The sequence below is a fragment of the Trachemys scripta genome, chromosome 1 (assembly GCF_013100865.1).
Source record: "Trachemys scripta elegans isolate TJP31775 chromosome 1, CAS_Tse_1.0, whole genome shotgun sequence".
NCBI lineage: Eukaryota > Metazoa > Chordata > Testudines > Emydidae > Trachemys > Trachemys scripta.
In genome coordinates, this window is record NC_048298.1 from 241,009,200 (window position 1) to 241,026,396 (window position 17,197).

General features: G+C 45.7%; 2 protein-coding genes across 4 annotated transcripts in view; one reads left to right on the plus strand and one right to left on the minus strand.

Moving 5' to 3' along the window:
• COL4A2 (collagen type IV alpha 2 chain) overlaps positions 1 to 13,000 on the minus strand; it is a 225,417-nt gene extending 212,417 nt beyond the window's left edge. The window contains exons 1-3 of one of the 3 annotated variants that reach the window (XM_034758169.1): positions 12,846 to 13,000; positions 12,208 to 12,318; positions 11,944 to 12,004 (exon numbers count right to left, since the gene is read on the minus strand). In XM_034758169.1, the coding sequence (XP_034614060.1) occupies positions 11,944 to 12,004; positions 12,208 to 12,251 (105 nt within the window). In that variant the 5' untranslated portion in view covers positions 12,252 to 12,318; positions 12,846 to 13,000. Of the gene's footprint in view, positions 1 to 10,514; positions 10,796 to 11,943; positions 12,005 to 12,207; positions 12,319 to 12,831 lie in introns of those variants that run through there. The other 2 variants (XM_034758172.1, XM_034758170.1) reach the window with 2 other exon arrangements.
• A 167-nt stretch (positions 13,001 to 13,167) lies between these two features.
• COL4A1 (collagen type IV alpha 1 chain) overlaps positions 13,168 to 17,197 on the plus strand; it is a 218,906-nt gene continuing 214,876 nt past the window's right edge. The window contains exon 1 of the mRNA XM_034774844.1: positions 13,168 to 13,392. Within this exon, the coding sequence (XP_034630735.1) occupies positions 13,315 to 13,392 (78 nt within the window). The 5' untranslated portion in view covers positions 13,168 to 13,314. The remainder of the gene's footprint in view (positions 13,393 to 17,197) is intronic.

Genomic DNA, 17,197 nt, shown 5'->3' on the forward strand with positions numbered 1-17,197 from the left:
TTATTTAAAAATTTTCACAGACTCCCAAGCCAGCTTCTAATTTTCCCTGGGGGTGCTCAACCCCCACTCAGCCCCATGCCCTGCCCCCCCTCCACCCCCACGTCCCACCTCTCCCCACCCCTACCCCTCCTCTTCCCCACCTCTTTCCACCCCCTCCTGCGTGTGTCCCATCGCCATGTCTCCTTCTCCCTCCCAGCGCCTCCTGCACGTTGCTGAACAGTTGTTCCCCGGTGTGCAGGAGGCACTGGGAAGGAGGAGTAGATCAGCAGGGTCGGCAGTCTCGGATGTGACTCATGGATCCCCTGGAGTATCCTCGTGAACCCCCAGGGGTCCGTGGACCCCAGTTTGAGAACCACTGCTCTAAGGAATCTGACTCTCAGCAAAGGTAGAGCTCATTCATAGAAGGCCAGAGTTTGATTCTCCACTTCCACTGGTTGGTTTTGCAACAATATAACTCCATTGTTATCAGTGGAGATACTCCTGATCCACATCACATCAATGTGAGTGAATGGAGAATCAGTCCCTTCTCATCTTCCTGCTATTTCTTCCTGGATTTGAAGAAATGGTGAGGTAAATTTACTCTGAACACCAAAAAAGGATGAAATATTCAGGGGGGCATTTCTCAGCCCCTCAAAAACTTTAGCCATATTCAGTTCAGCTAGTATGTCTAATTTCCTCATAAAATGTGATTTCAATCTAAATAAGGGCCAAATTTTGCTCTGTTACAATGTGCATAAATGAGGAGTAACTCCAAGTCAATGAAATTACTGAGAACAGAATTTGGCCCAAGTTTGCAACAGCTCTATGTCATCCCACTAACATTTACATTTTACAGAGTTCATTACAATGGCCCTAAGTCTTCCACCTCTCTCCCCTTTTCTCCTTCAAATATTCTTCCCTTTACTTCTTCCCTTTGTGTGGTGCACTCGAAGGACCAGATTCTTCCACCTTTACTCACACTGAGATGGTTACATCATGAGGAAGGGTGGTAGAGTCATACAAATATAGGGCTGGAAAGGACCATTTGCCCCTTAGTTTTATTATTTATCTGTCTTTATCATTTTTCTTCTCCTTTTTCCTATGTTGGGTTATTTTTCTCTCCTTGATTCCACAGGGCAAATGCATCCCTGGTGCAACTTTGCTGAAGTTAATAGAGTTACACATGAGGGATGATTTTGGCCCAGAGTCTCTACTTTTGGCCCTATTTGTGTTCATTTTAGCATATGTTATTTTCTTTAAGTGTCTACGTCTTGCAGTCTGTTTTTGCATAGTCTTTGTATAGTATATTCACTCTCATGTCACCTCAATTCCTTCTATGCATCTTCTTTTCTGTGACTCTACTGTTCCCATCTGAGGGCACCATAAGGGTGTAGCTAAAATGAAAAGTAGCCCCTATTTAAAACCATGTAAAAGAAAATGCTAAAATGGCACCTAAACCTCCAGAAAGGTGTAGAGTTTTAGTAATCCATGCACCAAGAGATGTAATGACATTATTCTGTCATTTTGTGGTTGTGGGAGGACAGGGACAAGATAACAGTTAGTGCTGGGGGAATATAACATAGGTTAAAAAGGCTGTGCATGAACAGAAAGAATTCCTATTGCAAGAAGTCTAGGAAGCACAGAAAGAAAGGAGATCTGTACATTTTGATAAATTTGGGATAGGTACCCAAAGTTCTGTTTGCTTAAACAAACTGAGAATTTAAATTTGTTTAAGTTCTCCTGACACATACTACAGTACTTACTACAACTTCAAGCTATTTCTATGTTAGAGAGAGCTGTGGTCCAGATCCACTCAATTTTTTGTCTCTTCTTCCTGATTTTTCCATAACTCACATCCACCCTAAAACTTATACCCTTTCCTTCTTTTCTGTCACAAGACACTTTCTTCTTGTCCAAACCCTAAACATTCTCCTTCCTACTCTTTTAGTCTTCCTTTCCTGCCCTCCACCCCCAACATTCAGACAAGCAGGTGGAACCAGCCTGGGAATTCTCCGAAGCAACTCACAAAATTCTAATGAATTAATCCTTATAATAAGTCTATTACATGTAAATATTATGATACATATACATACACATACAGGGAGAGAGAGGGAAGATGAAGGATGGAGGTAACCCAAAGTTACATAGAAGTTCGGGGGCCCAGCCAGGAATAGAACTGTGCTCTCCTGAATCCCACTTCTGTACCAGATCCACCAGACCAATCTTCAGTAGTGCTGCCAGCTACCCACTCACAGTCACTCATATACTACTGCCTCACCCACTTACATTCATCCTGCTGGCTCTGGGGAAATAATGGCTCAACTTTCACTCCATCTTAGGCTTTGTCTACGTTACGGGGGTAATTCAACCTAACTTACGCAACTCCAGCTATGTGAATAACGTAGCTGGAGTTGACATAGCTTAAATCAACTTATTGCGGTGTGTACACGTACTGCATCGACGGGAGACACTCTCCTGTTGACTTCCCTTACTCTTCCCTTTCCGGTATTGTACCGGAGTTGATGGGACAGCGATCTGTTGTCCATTTAGCGGGTCCTCACTAGACCCGCTATATCGACCCCAGGTGCATCGATCACCGCAGCATCGATTCTCGGTAAGTGTAGACATGCCCTAAGAGTCGAATGTCACTGCTACTGCATTTGAACCCTAGGTGATCCCGAGCAGTGAAAGCACTGGCTTACGTGTGCCAAGTGCTTGCCCTTTCTACCCCTCACCTTCTGCTGTTTGAATTTGACATGTTATAATGATATGCATTATAGTATATCCCATACTGCATAGCACAGTAGCGTACTAAGTTTTGTCAAGAGGAGATGACTAGCAAAAGGGACATGTGACATTAGGCATCTTAGCTCCTTGGTCCTCTCCTTCCCTGGCTTCACTTTTCTCTGGTAACAAAATCTCAGTGGATCCAAAATTTGTTGCACTCAATGTTCCCTCTCAAACCAGGGTGCAGATGGATCCAACTTTAATCTTCCACAGAGGATAAGCAACCACCTAAGAAGCCAAAAGGCTGTTATGACTTGAGTGCGAAATAGAATAGTAACTATTACAAAACCTGCTTCAAAATACTCTGAAAACTAATACCTCCTACTTCCTAAATTGTTATACCAATTTATTACACGAAAATAATCACACAGATTTTCAAAAGATGCAGTCATAAAAGTCTGAAAAAAATGTAGGATAAACCAAAGTATTATGTATGATACCCTAAAAAACCCAACTGGCCAAATCATACTTGCCTTTGCACAAGTGCACAAAGTCTCACTCTCATTTGGGCACCTTTGCAGGAGCAGCCATAAACCAGGTCTTTACAGTCCATTAGCACAAGGGGTGGAGGAATGGTGGGGGTCTGATCTAAAGCTCATTGAAATCACTGGAAGTCTTTCTGTGGAATACAGTGGACTTTGGAACAGGCCCTTAGTGCCCCAGACATTCCAAAAAAGGACTGGGCCATGTCCCCACCTTCCCTCACTTATTGGCAGACAGTATAATATGGCCTGGGATATTTAAAAAGTTCCCAGCATGATGTTCACTAGCATCTTTGCAACAGAGCATCTAACTTCCCAGGGTTTTCCTCTTGGAGTGAAGAATTGATTACATTTAAAAAGACAATTTATTTATAAATGTTACTTTGATTTTTAACATAAACCAGTATCTTTAAGTGCTCACTCAATCTACAGGTTAGGATTGTGCTCAAATGAAGATATTTATCATTTTATCCATAAGTTAATTTCCCACATTTGTGTGCCATGGGTGTTACACTAATGTCTTCTTTTCCACATATCTGGTGGCTTTTCTTGGGCCACAAAGGAAGATAATTAGGGCTGTCAAGCGATTAAAAAAATTAATCACGATTAATCACGCTGTTAAACAATAACGGAATACCATTTATCTAAATATTTTTGGATGCTTTCTACATTTTCAAATGCATTGATTTCAATTACAACACAGAATACGAAGTGTACAATGCTCACGTTATATTTATTTTTATTACAAATATTTGCACTGTAAAAAACAAAAGAAATAGTATTTTTCAATTCACCTAATACAAGTACTGTAGTGCATTCTCTTTGTCATGGAAGTGGAATTTACAAATATAGAATTATGTACAAAACATAACTGTTCTGTAAATATCCCTTTATCAATTTTGTGGAGGGGCTGCCTGATGCTTTTGACGATGACCGTTTGTTTCCTTACCAATAAAGTAAAAAGTATGATTATCGTAGACAATCTGATGAACTCTGCTTGTGAAAGCGATGAAATCGAGAAAGCCTTACCAAGTACGTGCATCACAGGAACCTGATCATTGTGTATAAAGTTCAGAATGTATTTTGTCAGGGAAGAGTCGCACAATTAACCTAAACCAGGGCTTTGGAGCGGAGCGCGGAGCAGTTCCGCAGCAGTGGAGCTGCAGGTTTTTGCCTGGAGCTGGAGCAGAGCTGGAGCACAGCTCCAAAGCTCTGACTAAACACAAAGCACATGGTTCTGTTCAAAAACCCCCTGGATAAATTACGAATTGCTCGCTCGGCAAATGTACACCGGCAAAGCTCAATACTTTCTAGAAGCTTTTGAGGATGCTACCGAAAGACCTTATGGTGACCTGGTGGTAGATTTAAATGCTTCCACACCAGAAGCTTATAGACTAAGAACTGGTCTTTCCCCTCCAGACTGGCCAGTGGTTTATACTTTTAAAAGAACAACAGCTGGGTATAAAAAGGGATGAATTATCAGCAGGCCCCTTTTTAACAGCTGGGGTTGCTGACCAAAAACATGTCTATCTGCATGAAGGGAAACCTGGTCCTTTTTAAATTACTTAGCAAATTGTCTCCGCAGCAAAGGAAGGCTATACTATGTTCGGCCTCTGACGATTTAGTAGTGGCCATCTCAGAAATAGCACTCAATACCTTAAAAGGAAACGTACCTTTGACCCAGAATCAAGTGCACGGGCTGAAAAAGAGACGCATGCTTATAAAAACTTGGTGTAATAAAAGGGTTTCACTTAAAAGAAAGAAGCATCTGGTGAAGCAGTCTGTGGGGTTTATTGGACCTCTGTTAAGTTCTGCTATCCCTCTGATAATGGGGCTTTTGACTAATTGATAATGGAGTATGCAGAAAAAAAATGTACTTGGTGCCCAGCCACCAGTTGGAGCAATTAAGGGTTCCCGCTCTGTCAGAGGAAAATATCAGAACGACCGCAACTTGCTTACTGGATGCTGAAATGAAGTCTGTTCTTCAAAGAACTGACTTAGCCGAATATGAAAAGGCTAAACTTTACAGGGGTGTGCTTCAAAGGTACCTAACGTACGTGAAGCAGAGCGATGCGGATAAAGGGAAAATAAGTCTGTTTCTACCGGAACAAGAACAGAGTGTGACTGCCAAACCCCCAGAAACACCCTCTGTTGCTCAGGAGGTGCTGGATAATGTGAATAAGTGTTATAAGAAAAATGCATTAGTATGGCTAAATAAGCTTGGTCAGGATAAAAATATCTCTTCATGGAACGATAAAGGGGCTTTTGTGCACAAAGATTCTGTGGTTAATGGTTCTAACATGCTCGACTTAGTCAGGGCCGTCACCCAGATACGCTCTGTTCCTAGCACACATGTACCTAAAGGATGGGATGTGTTTATGAATGCCATGGCGGAACTGAATGTACCATCTTCCATCATGGGCAACGCGGCCAACAGAGATCTTTTGGAATGCCTGAAGGCCTCGACTGCCGACACCAGGGTAGATCAAGAAACCGTAACCCCTTTTTTTGCCATCTAAAAAACGAAAATTGGCTAAAAGATCCAAATGGCTCGTGTGTGATGTTTTTCATGTTCTAAAATTTTTAAAACTGGTAATGTTTTGCTTATATAAAACATTTCTATACTTTTTTAAAACATAATTTTGTACTTTTTCTGAATTAGCAATTGTTTAAAAAAAAAAAGAACAAAAACCCAAACATCAATTGTCTTTAAACCCCTCACATGGGGTGCTTTACTGGATAACATGGCTATGAAAATCATTGCAAGATACATGTCTGGGTTTGTTGAAACATGTTTTGAGCGAGGCTAGGCATGCCTAAGAATTTAAGTTTATTTTTTACAAAATTCATCGCCATCCGATCATTTTGCACTAAGTCGTTAGAATACAATTTTAAAATCCGGTCAAAAGATAAACCCTTGCTACGATGATGTAAGAAAAACACGCAGTGATAGCCGCAGACGACGGAGTGGGGATCTTGTAATTGTCTATTGTGAAACACAATGTCTGTGGCATTTTTGTTTAAAAATTTCATAATGCTTCTAGGAAACACCACACTGTTCGGGGTGTGCCCATATGAGTCAAAAAACTCTCCACGGTTATGCTCCGCCAGATACAAGGCGAGCCAGTGTTCACCCGGTTGGTTGTGTGGATGCATGTTGACCACTAAACCTGGGGTCTCTGAGACAGCTTGCTGCCAGGGAGCCAATCGCAAGTGAACACATCTAAGAAATTCTTTTTTGTGTAAGGGTCCGTTGATAAGACATGTGAGAGCTGCACGGTGTCCATCTTCACCTATAGTCAAACAGAACATTTCTCCTCTGATTTATCTCTATGATGTTGTCAAAAACCCCATACACGACGGTGATCGTCAAAGCCTTCCCAAAATGTATTTCTGCTCTCAGTTTCCTGGTTTTAATCAGGGAATAGTGATTGGTGCATTCCTGGTCGGGAGACAGGTCAAAGGCAAACAAGGTGTAACCCTGTGCAAACTCCTCACGGTTGATTAACAGAGAACGATCTTTCATGTGTTTACCAGCCGTCTGGTACCAGATTCATGTATTCTCTCACTCAGTGTACTGCCTCGAAGTCTGGTTGAAAAGGCTTGATTGGTATCTTCACCATCCACATACAAGGCCACAAAATTAATATTGTAATGTTTAAAACTAAAGGGGTTTTAGCATAACTTCTGCTAAAGGCATCATTATCCACAAACCCTAGGACAAGCATTTTTGGTAACTGTCCCAAGAACAGGTTCTCCTGATTACTGACCCTGCTGCCTGCGGGGATGCTAAACACTTTCATTCCCACACAGTCCAAGGGGTATTTAGCATTAGTGGTAAGCAGGGCCTCCACGTGCCCCAGACAGACACTCAGGGCCACCCGTACTTTCTTCACAAAAAGGGACGTTGATACAATGTGCAGTTTAAAGCCTTCAGCCACACTGCCCATTAAACAGAAAGCATCTTTACTGCGTATCAGTTTAAATTTCACATCCACTCCATTCAACAAAAGTTTTCCTTGAAAAAACAGGTCGCTGTGTAGATGCCCGAGGGGCTTTACCATCCTGCTCTGGGCCATCAGCTTTGCACGCCTCACAAACCCTAGATTCCTGCCATCCTACTCCATTTCTTCGTGTTGTCCGGTAGTGTTTTTGTAAAACAGGCCACTGGAAAATTGTGTGGCGAGGGTGTCGTCGCTGTAATTGAGCACCGATTCTATAAAGGCCCTGTAAGGGTAACAGTCGTTGCTTTGGCTTAGGAGGCGGTCTCCCAGCATGACAACCAACTGACTAAAAATAGAGGCCACGGGGTAATTTACCAGGCCCACCTCAGCATCCTTGGCGAGTTCAATTCCATCTCCTTTTACAATCTTGCAACATAGGTACATCTGTGTGTTGTTTAAATCCATGTAAACTATGCCATTCCCTGCTTTAAAAAAGTCTATGGGGGGCAGCCTCCCTAATGGCTGATAGAGGCGGCACTTCGGTGTAGATGCTTTTCTCGATGTTGGTTTGCGTAGGGGCTATTTGGAACAAGTCTAGTTTGGATTTGGTGCACTCCTCAGACCCGCAGTGAACAAAAGCCATGTTGATTAAAATATCTCTCTTATCAGGTGGAGAGTGTCTGCTCTTTCGTCCAGGCTTCCTCTTGGACTTTCGCTTATGGCCGGCCCTGCGCGTCAAAGCCCTTCTTTTAAAGGGTGTCAGGGGACCTGTGCATCGTGGGTATGACACATTTCTCTTTCTCCTTTTAATGTACATCAGCCCCGATACCTCCTGTGAAGCTGGACTCCCCACCTTCTCCAGAACAGCATGGGAGACGTGGCCTACCACGTCTTTAGCTATGTTTTGAGCAGTGGTTTTTAGGTGGGGTTTAATAGTCTCCAGCCCCCTCCTCAAAAGCGGTATGGGTTTTTGAAAGAGGCTATGGAATATTCCGCCTATGCCAGCCCCGTACATCACGGGGGACCCATGATATCCAGGAAGGGCGTATCCAGTCTGGGCTTTGTAATAGTTCCTATAGATGGTGGGGTTGCAGTAACTTTTTGGGATCGCCATAATAGTGTTTTGCTTTTTAGAAATCTCGCTCTCTCTGGGGACGCAGGTGCAGCTTGATGATCACCTTACTGAAGCGAAATGAAACATGTCTGTTCTGATCTGTCTTTATTTCAATGGTGATGGTGTTGATGTGGTGTTTACTGACAGGGATGTAATGAGGTTTATCTGAGGTGATGGTGACAAACTCGTTGTTCCTTCCTCGGAGGGGGAAGCAGCATAACAGGGGAACAGAAAAGTCCCCCACAGACTGGTGTTCTACAATATCCGTGTACAGATACAAGGAGTTGAAACCCCCTGCGATGTCTGCCGAGAAGGGGATATTTTGGATGCTGTGCGTAGGGCCCAAACCCAGAATGTTATCTGCTGATAGAAAACACATAAGTAAAATTGGTGGATTTAAGTCTAACTTTTCTACCCACCAGGTCGTAGTTCATGCCCACCTCAGGCAGTCCTGGGTGACGAGCCACAGTATTGTTCATATGATCAGTAATTCAGGTAGGGACGAATAATAACTTCGTTGTAGGATGAAACTCCACATCATATCTCCAAAGGTGATTTTGAAAGGGATGTCTTCGTTGATAGTGTTCCAGCTATGCGAGTATTGTATTTCCACTAACCCCACCTCCCACGCACCCGGGAGATCCAAGGGTTTAATTAGCTGTATTGTAAAGTTCGAGCTGGTATTGCTGGGCAAAGTGATGTAAAACCCACCGTCGCTTATTTCTCTCTCTCTCTCTTTGCAGGAGGAATAGTTTTAGTTCGCATCTCAATGTTACAGAGTTGAGAAGCTTCCATACAGCTTAAACTTATCGGGCCACCCCAACCATTTCACCAGTAGCTGCTTTTTTCTCCCTTTTCCTTTCTCCACTAGAACTTTTTCAATCCTGTAAATCCTTTCTTGTTTGGGGTTTAATTTTTGTAATTCTTCAGGATAAAAAGATCCAGTAACTGTCTCACCCTCATAATCTTTTAATTGGTATACAGGGCTCTGGCCCCTGGTTAAGGCTTCATACACTATGACTATCACATCGGTAAACATCTGTTCATAACCTTTTTCAAAAGCTCCTTTGGGGCAACAATCAGTTTTTAAAACCATCTCTGTAAACCGTTTTCCATACCTTCAGAGAATTTGAAGGGTTAACATCAACAGGTCTGGTACGTATAGTTCTGTGAAAGTTCTGGTTGTACCTCATTATAGAGTCAGGTAACACATCAATGTAGCAAAAGTTGTTATGGGCTGTAAAATATCTCCATATCCTAGTTTTTAAAGTTCCGTTAAATCATTCCACAACCCCTGCTTTGACTTCATTATTAGTAACAAAATGGTGAATGCCATGCCGCTTTCACAATCTGCTTAAAGGTTTGTTTAAAAATTCTTTCCCCCGATCGGTTTGTAATTTTTGAGGCACACGACCTTCGCTGAAAATAGCTTTAAAGGCCTTGGATACCTCACCACTCGTCTTGTCTTTTAGGCCTAAGGCCCAGGCTGTTAAGATGTACTTAAAGCCGCTGTTGTGTTTGGAGAACCAGTGCATATCCACAAAATCTGCCTGCCATTGCGCATCCACATCTGAAACAGTGGTCTTGTTTCTTTTAAAATGTATTTGAGACGGTTTGTGTAAAGTGGAAGCATCCTGGTCTGAAAGCCAAGCTTTCATCTATTTAAAGTTTTACTATGCTTTTTGGCCACTTGAAAAAGAGGGTTCACCCCGCCAAAGTCCCACCTTCCCTGGGGGTGTAATATATTTTCTTTAACAGAGCTGTCTGCATAGACATGACTGTTCCTTGTACCGTCTTTTATTAACTTGAGTATGGAGGGGACACATTCATATTGACACATTTAAACAAGTTTTATTAATCGTCTGGTTTAACACGACCTTTTACAGCTGCCTGTGAAAATGTCACCCTACTATGAGGAAGTCTGAGCTGGTTCATTCTTCCATTTTGTCCTTTTCCGGATTTTCCTCTTGAGATCTGTCTCAGACATGAGCAAAAACAGCTGATGCACGATATATTTAGTCCCACAGGGCTACTAATGTGTAAGTTCTCAAAGGCCTCTAGAAAGGCATCGTCGAGCAGTTGAGAGATTTTCAGAAAAGAAACAGTGTAAGCACCCCACTGCTTGTTTTTAGATTCACGCAATCTCAGGTCAGTTCCTAACCCCATTCCACCCCATTCTCGACCATCACTTCTTAATCATTCATTTACCTGAGCAACGTCTTTTCCGTTCACCTTGTCCGCTGGTGACTCTCCCGAGCCATGATCGCCTTCCATCTCCAGGAGGGTGGACGATGAGAGGCCGTCACACTCATTGGGGTGACTCATGGGGGCTTGGATTTCAGGGTCGGGTTCTGACGTATCCATCAATGGTTGAGTCAAAGGGCCCTTCTCGGAACTGTCGCTGATGTAGCACTTTCTCCACACAAAGTCTGAAGTTCTCACGGAGGTGGTGAAGGAGTCCATGTTTCCTCTCAGCCTTTCCATGATTTCTAAAACACGTGTTCTTGGTAAGAAATGGCCTCTTCTGCCTGGCGCTAGGACTTATGGGGTGACGGTGCTGCACTCTGATTGGCAGAGGGCGGTGGGAGGAGTTCTTAGAGAGGTCACACGACCCTCTTCTGGGCAGTTCATCCCGTCCCAGAACCTGCCCTATTTTGGTCAAATCTGCTCTCGGGGCAGTCCTCTGTGTCCGAAACACATCGTGATTGGTAGAGGGTGGTGAGAGGAGTTCTTAGAGGGGTCACACGAACCACTTCCGGACCGGTTACCCCGCCCCAGAATTCCCCCCGATTGGTCAAATCTCCTCTCGGGGGTGGTGCCCAGAAGCTGAAACCCCTTCTGATTGGTAGAGGACAGTGGGAGGAGTTCTTAGAGGGGTCACATGACACACCTTGCTTCTGGTCATGTGTCTGGTTTCACTCCCCCAAGTAATACCCCATGAGGTGGGACTTCCGGTGACAGGTGGATGGGGCTTAAGGGGTGGGTTAACATTTGATTGATGGTAGGGCCCTTATCCTATTGAGGTGAATTGCAAAATACTATTTATTTTGTTTATCATTTTTACTGTGCAAATATTTGTAATAAAATAATATAAAGTAAGCACTGTACACTTTGTATTCTGTATTGCAATTGAAATCAAATATCTTTGAAAATGCAGAAAAATATCCAAAAATATTTAATAAATTTCAATCAGTATTTTATTGTTTAACAGTGCGATTAAACCTGCGATTTATCACGATTAATGTTTTTGAGTTAATCACATGAGTTAACTGCGATTAATTGACAGCACTAAAGGTAATCTTGGGCTAATTTTTGTAATGACTTGCTATCGCTTTAACAAATAATCTGATTTGAATGGGTGTAAGGATAGAATGTGGCAAGCCCTAAAAGGCAATCCAGTATAGTGATGGATGCTGAACTCTAGGGCTTTCTGTTATACCATTTATTGAAGATGCTAATGTGTAAGTGATCTGCTGGCTGTTATTTTTTTTAATGGAAATGACAGATGGATCAGGCATTTGGCAAAGAAGAATGCAATTTCTTAATTCTCTAGCCCCTCAAATAAAAATGCTGTGGATTTCCCCCCTTCCCTTTTCCCTCTCTCTCCTCCAATGAAGGGATAAGACATTTAACTTACAGCTTTTACTCTGCCAGTTAACAGCGAGGTCAACACCAAGAGCAGCACGACCTGCATAGCCCTGTACAGAAAGGAGAAACACAACAGCATTCAATATTTGTATTGCTGTAGCACTCAGAGTTTGATATAGCTTTACAGGCTACTGTGAAGAAAAGGCCACTACCCTACATTTGAAGAGAATTTTGTCCCCATGTTGGCAATGATTAGAAGTGCCCATCATAACAAGTATTTGAAATAAGTATGGAGAGGATAAAAGCTACTTACTGCCAAAGGGCACGACATGAGAGGAGGGACCGCGAGCTTCTCATCCTTGCTTCCTCTCCCGCGCTGTGCAGGGCTCCCCAGCAGCAAAGCTTTCCTGTCCCAGGAAACCCCCTGGATCCAGCGCGAGAGGGAGAAATACAGTTTGAAAGATAAGGAATGTGCAGGTCACACACCCTGCATGCAGGGCACAGTCCTGTGCACACAGGAGTTAGGCTACATGGGCTGACCTAAGTCTTTCCCATTCACCTAGCGATTCCCATCTCCGTGTTCCTGGCGGCTCGATGCAAGGGGCACTCCCCAAACGGCACGCCTTTGGAGAGGGCGAGAATGCTGCCCTGGAGGGACGCACTAGGTACAACGCGGCTTTGAAAAGGAAACGATAGTCCCAGCCCCCAGCTAACTGTCCCCAGGCACAGCCTTGCTCTTTGCAGGGGCTCTGCCGACTCGAGTCTCCGCTCATCTGGCCACCGGAGCGCACGCCTCGCCCGGGCGCCAGCCAAACCTCTGCCAACCGGGAGCGCCGAGCCAGCCCCAGGCCAGGTGTGAGGTCCCAGCGATCAGAGCAGGGCTGAGCGGTTCCGGCTCTCCTCACCCCGCACCCCGCATCGCGTGTCCGATACTCACCTCTCCGCTCCCACCTCTCTAGGCTTCCCAGGCCGGGCGCATTCGCCTTGCAGAGTCGGTCCCCCGCAGCGAGGCGAGGGGCTGGAGTCAGACCGGCCGCCGAGTCCTCCCAGCCCGCAGCGTGAGGTGGATTTTGTGGGGTGAGGCGGGAGCCTGCCCCCTTCCTTCTGCCGGAGGAGCGGGACTGGCCGGCCGGAGGTGGGCGATGCAGAGGGGACGAGACACTGGCCAGCCTCGCAGGATCTCCTCCCAGTAGCCACCGCCCGCGAGGGGAGGGGGCAGCAGCAGCCGCCCACAGATTGGGGATGTGGGCAGCCCTCGCCTCTTTGGCTTTAGAGGCGCTGCAGCCGGGGCAGAGGAGAGACGCGCGCGGGGCCCGGGAGTTGCGGGCGGCCAGGCGCTGAGCACGCAGCGCTTCCCAGCTCAGGGCGCTCGGTCCCTCTGGTTCGCTCGCTCGGGGCGCGCCGCCGGGAGAGCGGCAGGATGAGGCTGTGGCGAGGCGTGGGGCTGGTGCTGGCTGCGCTTCTGCTGAGCGAGGAGCCCGGCGAGGTGTCCGCCGCGGTGAGTACCCCGGTGCGGCGCATGCTGCCCTCGTCCCCTCCCGGAGAGCCCCCGGGCCAAACCTGGAGCAAAACCCCGGGTCCGATCCTGCTTCACTCCCGCCCTTTAGGCTAACGGGGCACAGTGAGGACCCTGGGGGCGAGTTACATGTGTGGGGTGGATGGAGGAGAAGGGGGTAGAGAGAGGGGCCAGTGTGGCTGGATGGGATTTCACAGGATGCAGCAGGGCTCTAATCCGGGTGCTGAGTGCCCCCCGGCTCCCGCCGATTTAGCCCAGACCTCGCTTTAAAAAGTGATGCAGCACCAGCAGCAAAGTGCCTTTCTCCTCTGGCTGCTCTTGCCCGCCTGGGTGTGGGGATATTCAGGTGCCACTCGGTGGTAGATCTGGTTCCGGGTCTGTGTTGATTTACACAGGGGGGTATTTTCACTCACTTCTGAGGCACCTCCTGGCCTGTGAGCGTTCATTTCCCACACAGAAGTAGCATAGCAACATGTTGCGATTCCTAGGCACGCAGCGAAGGTGGTCAGTGCAGTAACCGTCCTGTGTGAGCCTCTGAAGGCTACACACACACGTACGTTAAATTTCTCACTGTAATCCCGAGCCTGGGGTGGTCCATGCTGGACCCGAAGCAGGGACCACTTGGCTACTCCTAAGGAATTTGCGTGGAACCTCCAGTATCGTCGCTTTCCCACGCCTTTTCGAGGATCACTGAAGCTACAGAGGAAACGTAAGGGGCATGCTTAATGGTTAGAAAACACTCTATGCCCATGCATTAAAAGGATGGGATTTTTTTAAAAATAAAGCTGGGAACCCAAATCTGTATACAGGATGCTTTCCTAGTTCATCATTACCTTCTGCCACCGGCTATGTGCTGAAGAACTAGAGATATCAGATTGCAGCAAAGGTTCTAGTGATCAGACTCCCCATCGTCTTTCCCTAACAAAACAAAAGTTCCAGCTGCAACCAGTTCAACTTGCTATGAAGGTGTCTCCTCAAGTAACTGCTTTTATCATACAGCTTTTTCTGGGATCAGCTGTCAAACTCCTCAAGTTAGGACACTTAATTTCTTAACATTCTTGAAATATGTTGAATGGAATCACTTCCCTTAAGAGTATGTAGTAAATCTGATGACTAATGTAGAAGAATTCATTAATCTTTTTGATCATTTCCTTGATTTCTTGTACTAATTTTAGTTCTATATTGTAATATTTGAGTTCAGTTCTTGTTGCATAAGGCTTCAGACTTCTAAAGATGGGCATATGATTATACATGATCTGTTTTCTGATTTGCTAGAAAATTAGATCAAGTATTGGTAAGTTAATCAGAAAGGAAATAAGGAACATTTCTCCTTATTTTTCACAGATTTAATATAGGATTTCATTTTTTGTTTAGTTATGTTGACATCTAAAGATATGGAGAAGTTTTGTGTCTTGAGTCAATCCAAAAGTAAGGAAAATACACTCCAGTGAAATCTGTTTTCTTATCTGATGCTCTTTATCTGCTAATAGCAGATTTACTATGGTTCCAGAATCTCAGCAAGTTTTCTTACTTATTCGGGGATTGTTCTGTAGTTTACTGATAGGTCTCTTCTATTATGTACCCATCACTTTGACATTATACTCTCTCCTCCCACCCCACATCTCAGGACAGTATTTAGTTCATTCCTATGTCATACAACATAATATGTCAATTCACATTGGCATTCTAGGTTTGATATTCTTAAAGATATGAGAATCTGTCTTTAAGCTTGTCAAATGTCTAATAAAATCAATAATTTCACTTTTATATTTTAAATGTTTTGAGTTCTTGTGTAAATAGAACTCTATGAGCAAATTGTTTCTCTGAGATTGACCTCTAAATGTAAGGTAAATTGTTCTAATAACCTCATGACTCTGGCTGAGGAAGCTAGTAATCATTTCAGTTTCATTCATTAACTAGCCTTTCTTTCAACATTGCATTAACTGCACAAGATAAACTGGCAAGTGTCATGCCACAAGGAAACAGAAGCATGCTTTGGAAGTTAAAATTTGTGCAGTTCTGTTAACCAGATAAAAGTTAAGCCTCAGACAGCTGCTTTTTGTTGAGCCAACTCACTGGTATAGGTATGTCTTTATTAAGGGGCACATGCAAGCTGTCCTAATGGGTATGGGCATTGTTGTGGGCTAACTATGACAGGGGTGCTGTTGGGCTTCCTTTTCCTGGGCACTAAGCCATCAATCATTATGTCTGGATGTTTATTTACCACACTCATGGGAGTAGTTGACTGTACTTTTACAGCTGTAGAGTTTGGTAGAGCTGGCCTATAAACTACAGTGCTTGCCTGGGACTCAAGGTCTTCAGATGAGCAGGGCCCCAAATGGTCCATTGCTTTGCATATGCTTAAAATACAGTTCTACTGAAAAAATGACTGTGAAATTGTCAGTTTGGTGTTCTACATTTATTGTATCTCTGATTCCAGATCAAATGTGCTCAGTTTACAAGTAAAGAACTTTTTTGTTTTTTCCTAGTGGTCCTGCAAATTTGACCTAAGTTCTGAGGCCTAGATCCACAAAAGGTCTTAAATGCCTATGTCACAGTTTTAGGTACCATTGTGATCCACAAAACCCCCTCTCCGCTACTGTCTAAGCTATAGCTACACTTACGGGGGCATGTAGAGTATAGTCACTACACTAGTGGTGCCAGAACAGGGCAGCTCAGGGGGCCATAACCCTCCCACTTTTGGAGGATCCTACCCCTTTCCCTTCCCCTTCCTCCCAAGGCCCCAGCCAGGCCAGCAGCTGGTGGAGCCTGGCTGGGAAGCCTGGGTAGTTGTGGGAGCTGTGCGGACCCTCCACCTGCCCACAGTAACGGGGGGCTTGAGAGAAGCCCCTGGCCCATGTCCCTGCCCCCCAGGCTTTCTGGCCAGGTCAGATGGAGGTGGAGGGTACAGGGCTCCATGCTGGCTCCCCACAGCTGCCTGTTCAGCTCTTACACTGACCTGGCTCCGGTCGGGAGGTGGGGCCTTGGAGCCGCAGCCCGGTCATGGTAAGAGCTGCTCGGGCAGGTGTGGGGAGCCACAGCACGGACCCTTTACCTGCCCTGGGTGGGGGCCCAGAGGGCAGGGACACAGGCTGGGGGTTGTTCTTGGGCCCCCTGCACCATGGGCAGGTGGAGAGTCCGCCACGGCTCCCCACAGCTGCCTACGTAGCTCTTACCATGGCCAGGCTGCGGCTCCAAGGCCCCATCCCCTGGCCAGAGCTGGGTTGGGGTAAGAGGCGTGTGAGCAGCTGTGGGGAGCCTGGTTCCCTCCACCTGCCCTGGGCAGGGAGCTTGGGGGGTGGGAATATGGGCAGAAGGCTGCATTCAGCCCAGCCCAGCCCACCCTGGGGTGAAGGAGGCAGCCTCCCCAGCCCTGCTCCAGCTTCTGGCTTGGCTGGGGGCTGGGCCTCTGGGGGAAGAGGAAGGGCAGCGGCAGAGCCTTGGGGGAAGAGGAGGGACATCTGGGGGAAGGGGCAAGGTGGGGCTTTGGGGGCAGGGGCTCCTGACCACCTCACTTTTGGGAAGGCTCTGCCGCCCTGCACTACATGTGTAACTACAGTCACAATGAAAGGTTCTTGCAGTGGGGAGCTACTGGAGCCTTTCCACATGACGGGAGCCTTTCACTGCAGTGGGAAAAGGCTCAGGCAGTGGGACACTACACTGCTAAAATAGCAGCGTAAATGTGGGAGGCACTGCTTGAGCATGTAGAGAATGGTGTGGGGTACATACACTCCTGAACAACCCCAAGGTAAGGCACTCTATTCTACTTTTTCTACTTGCCTGAGCA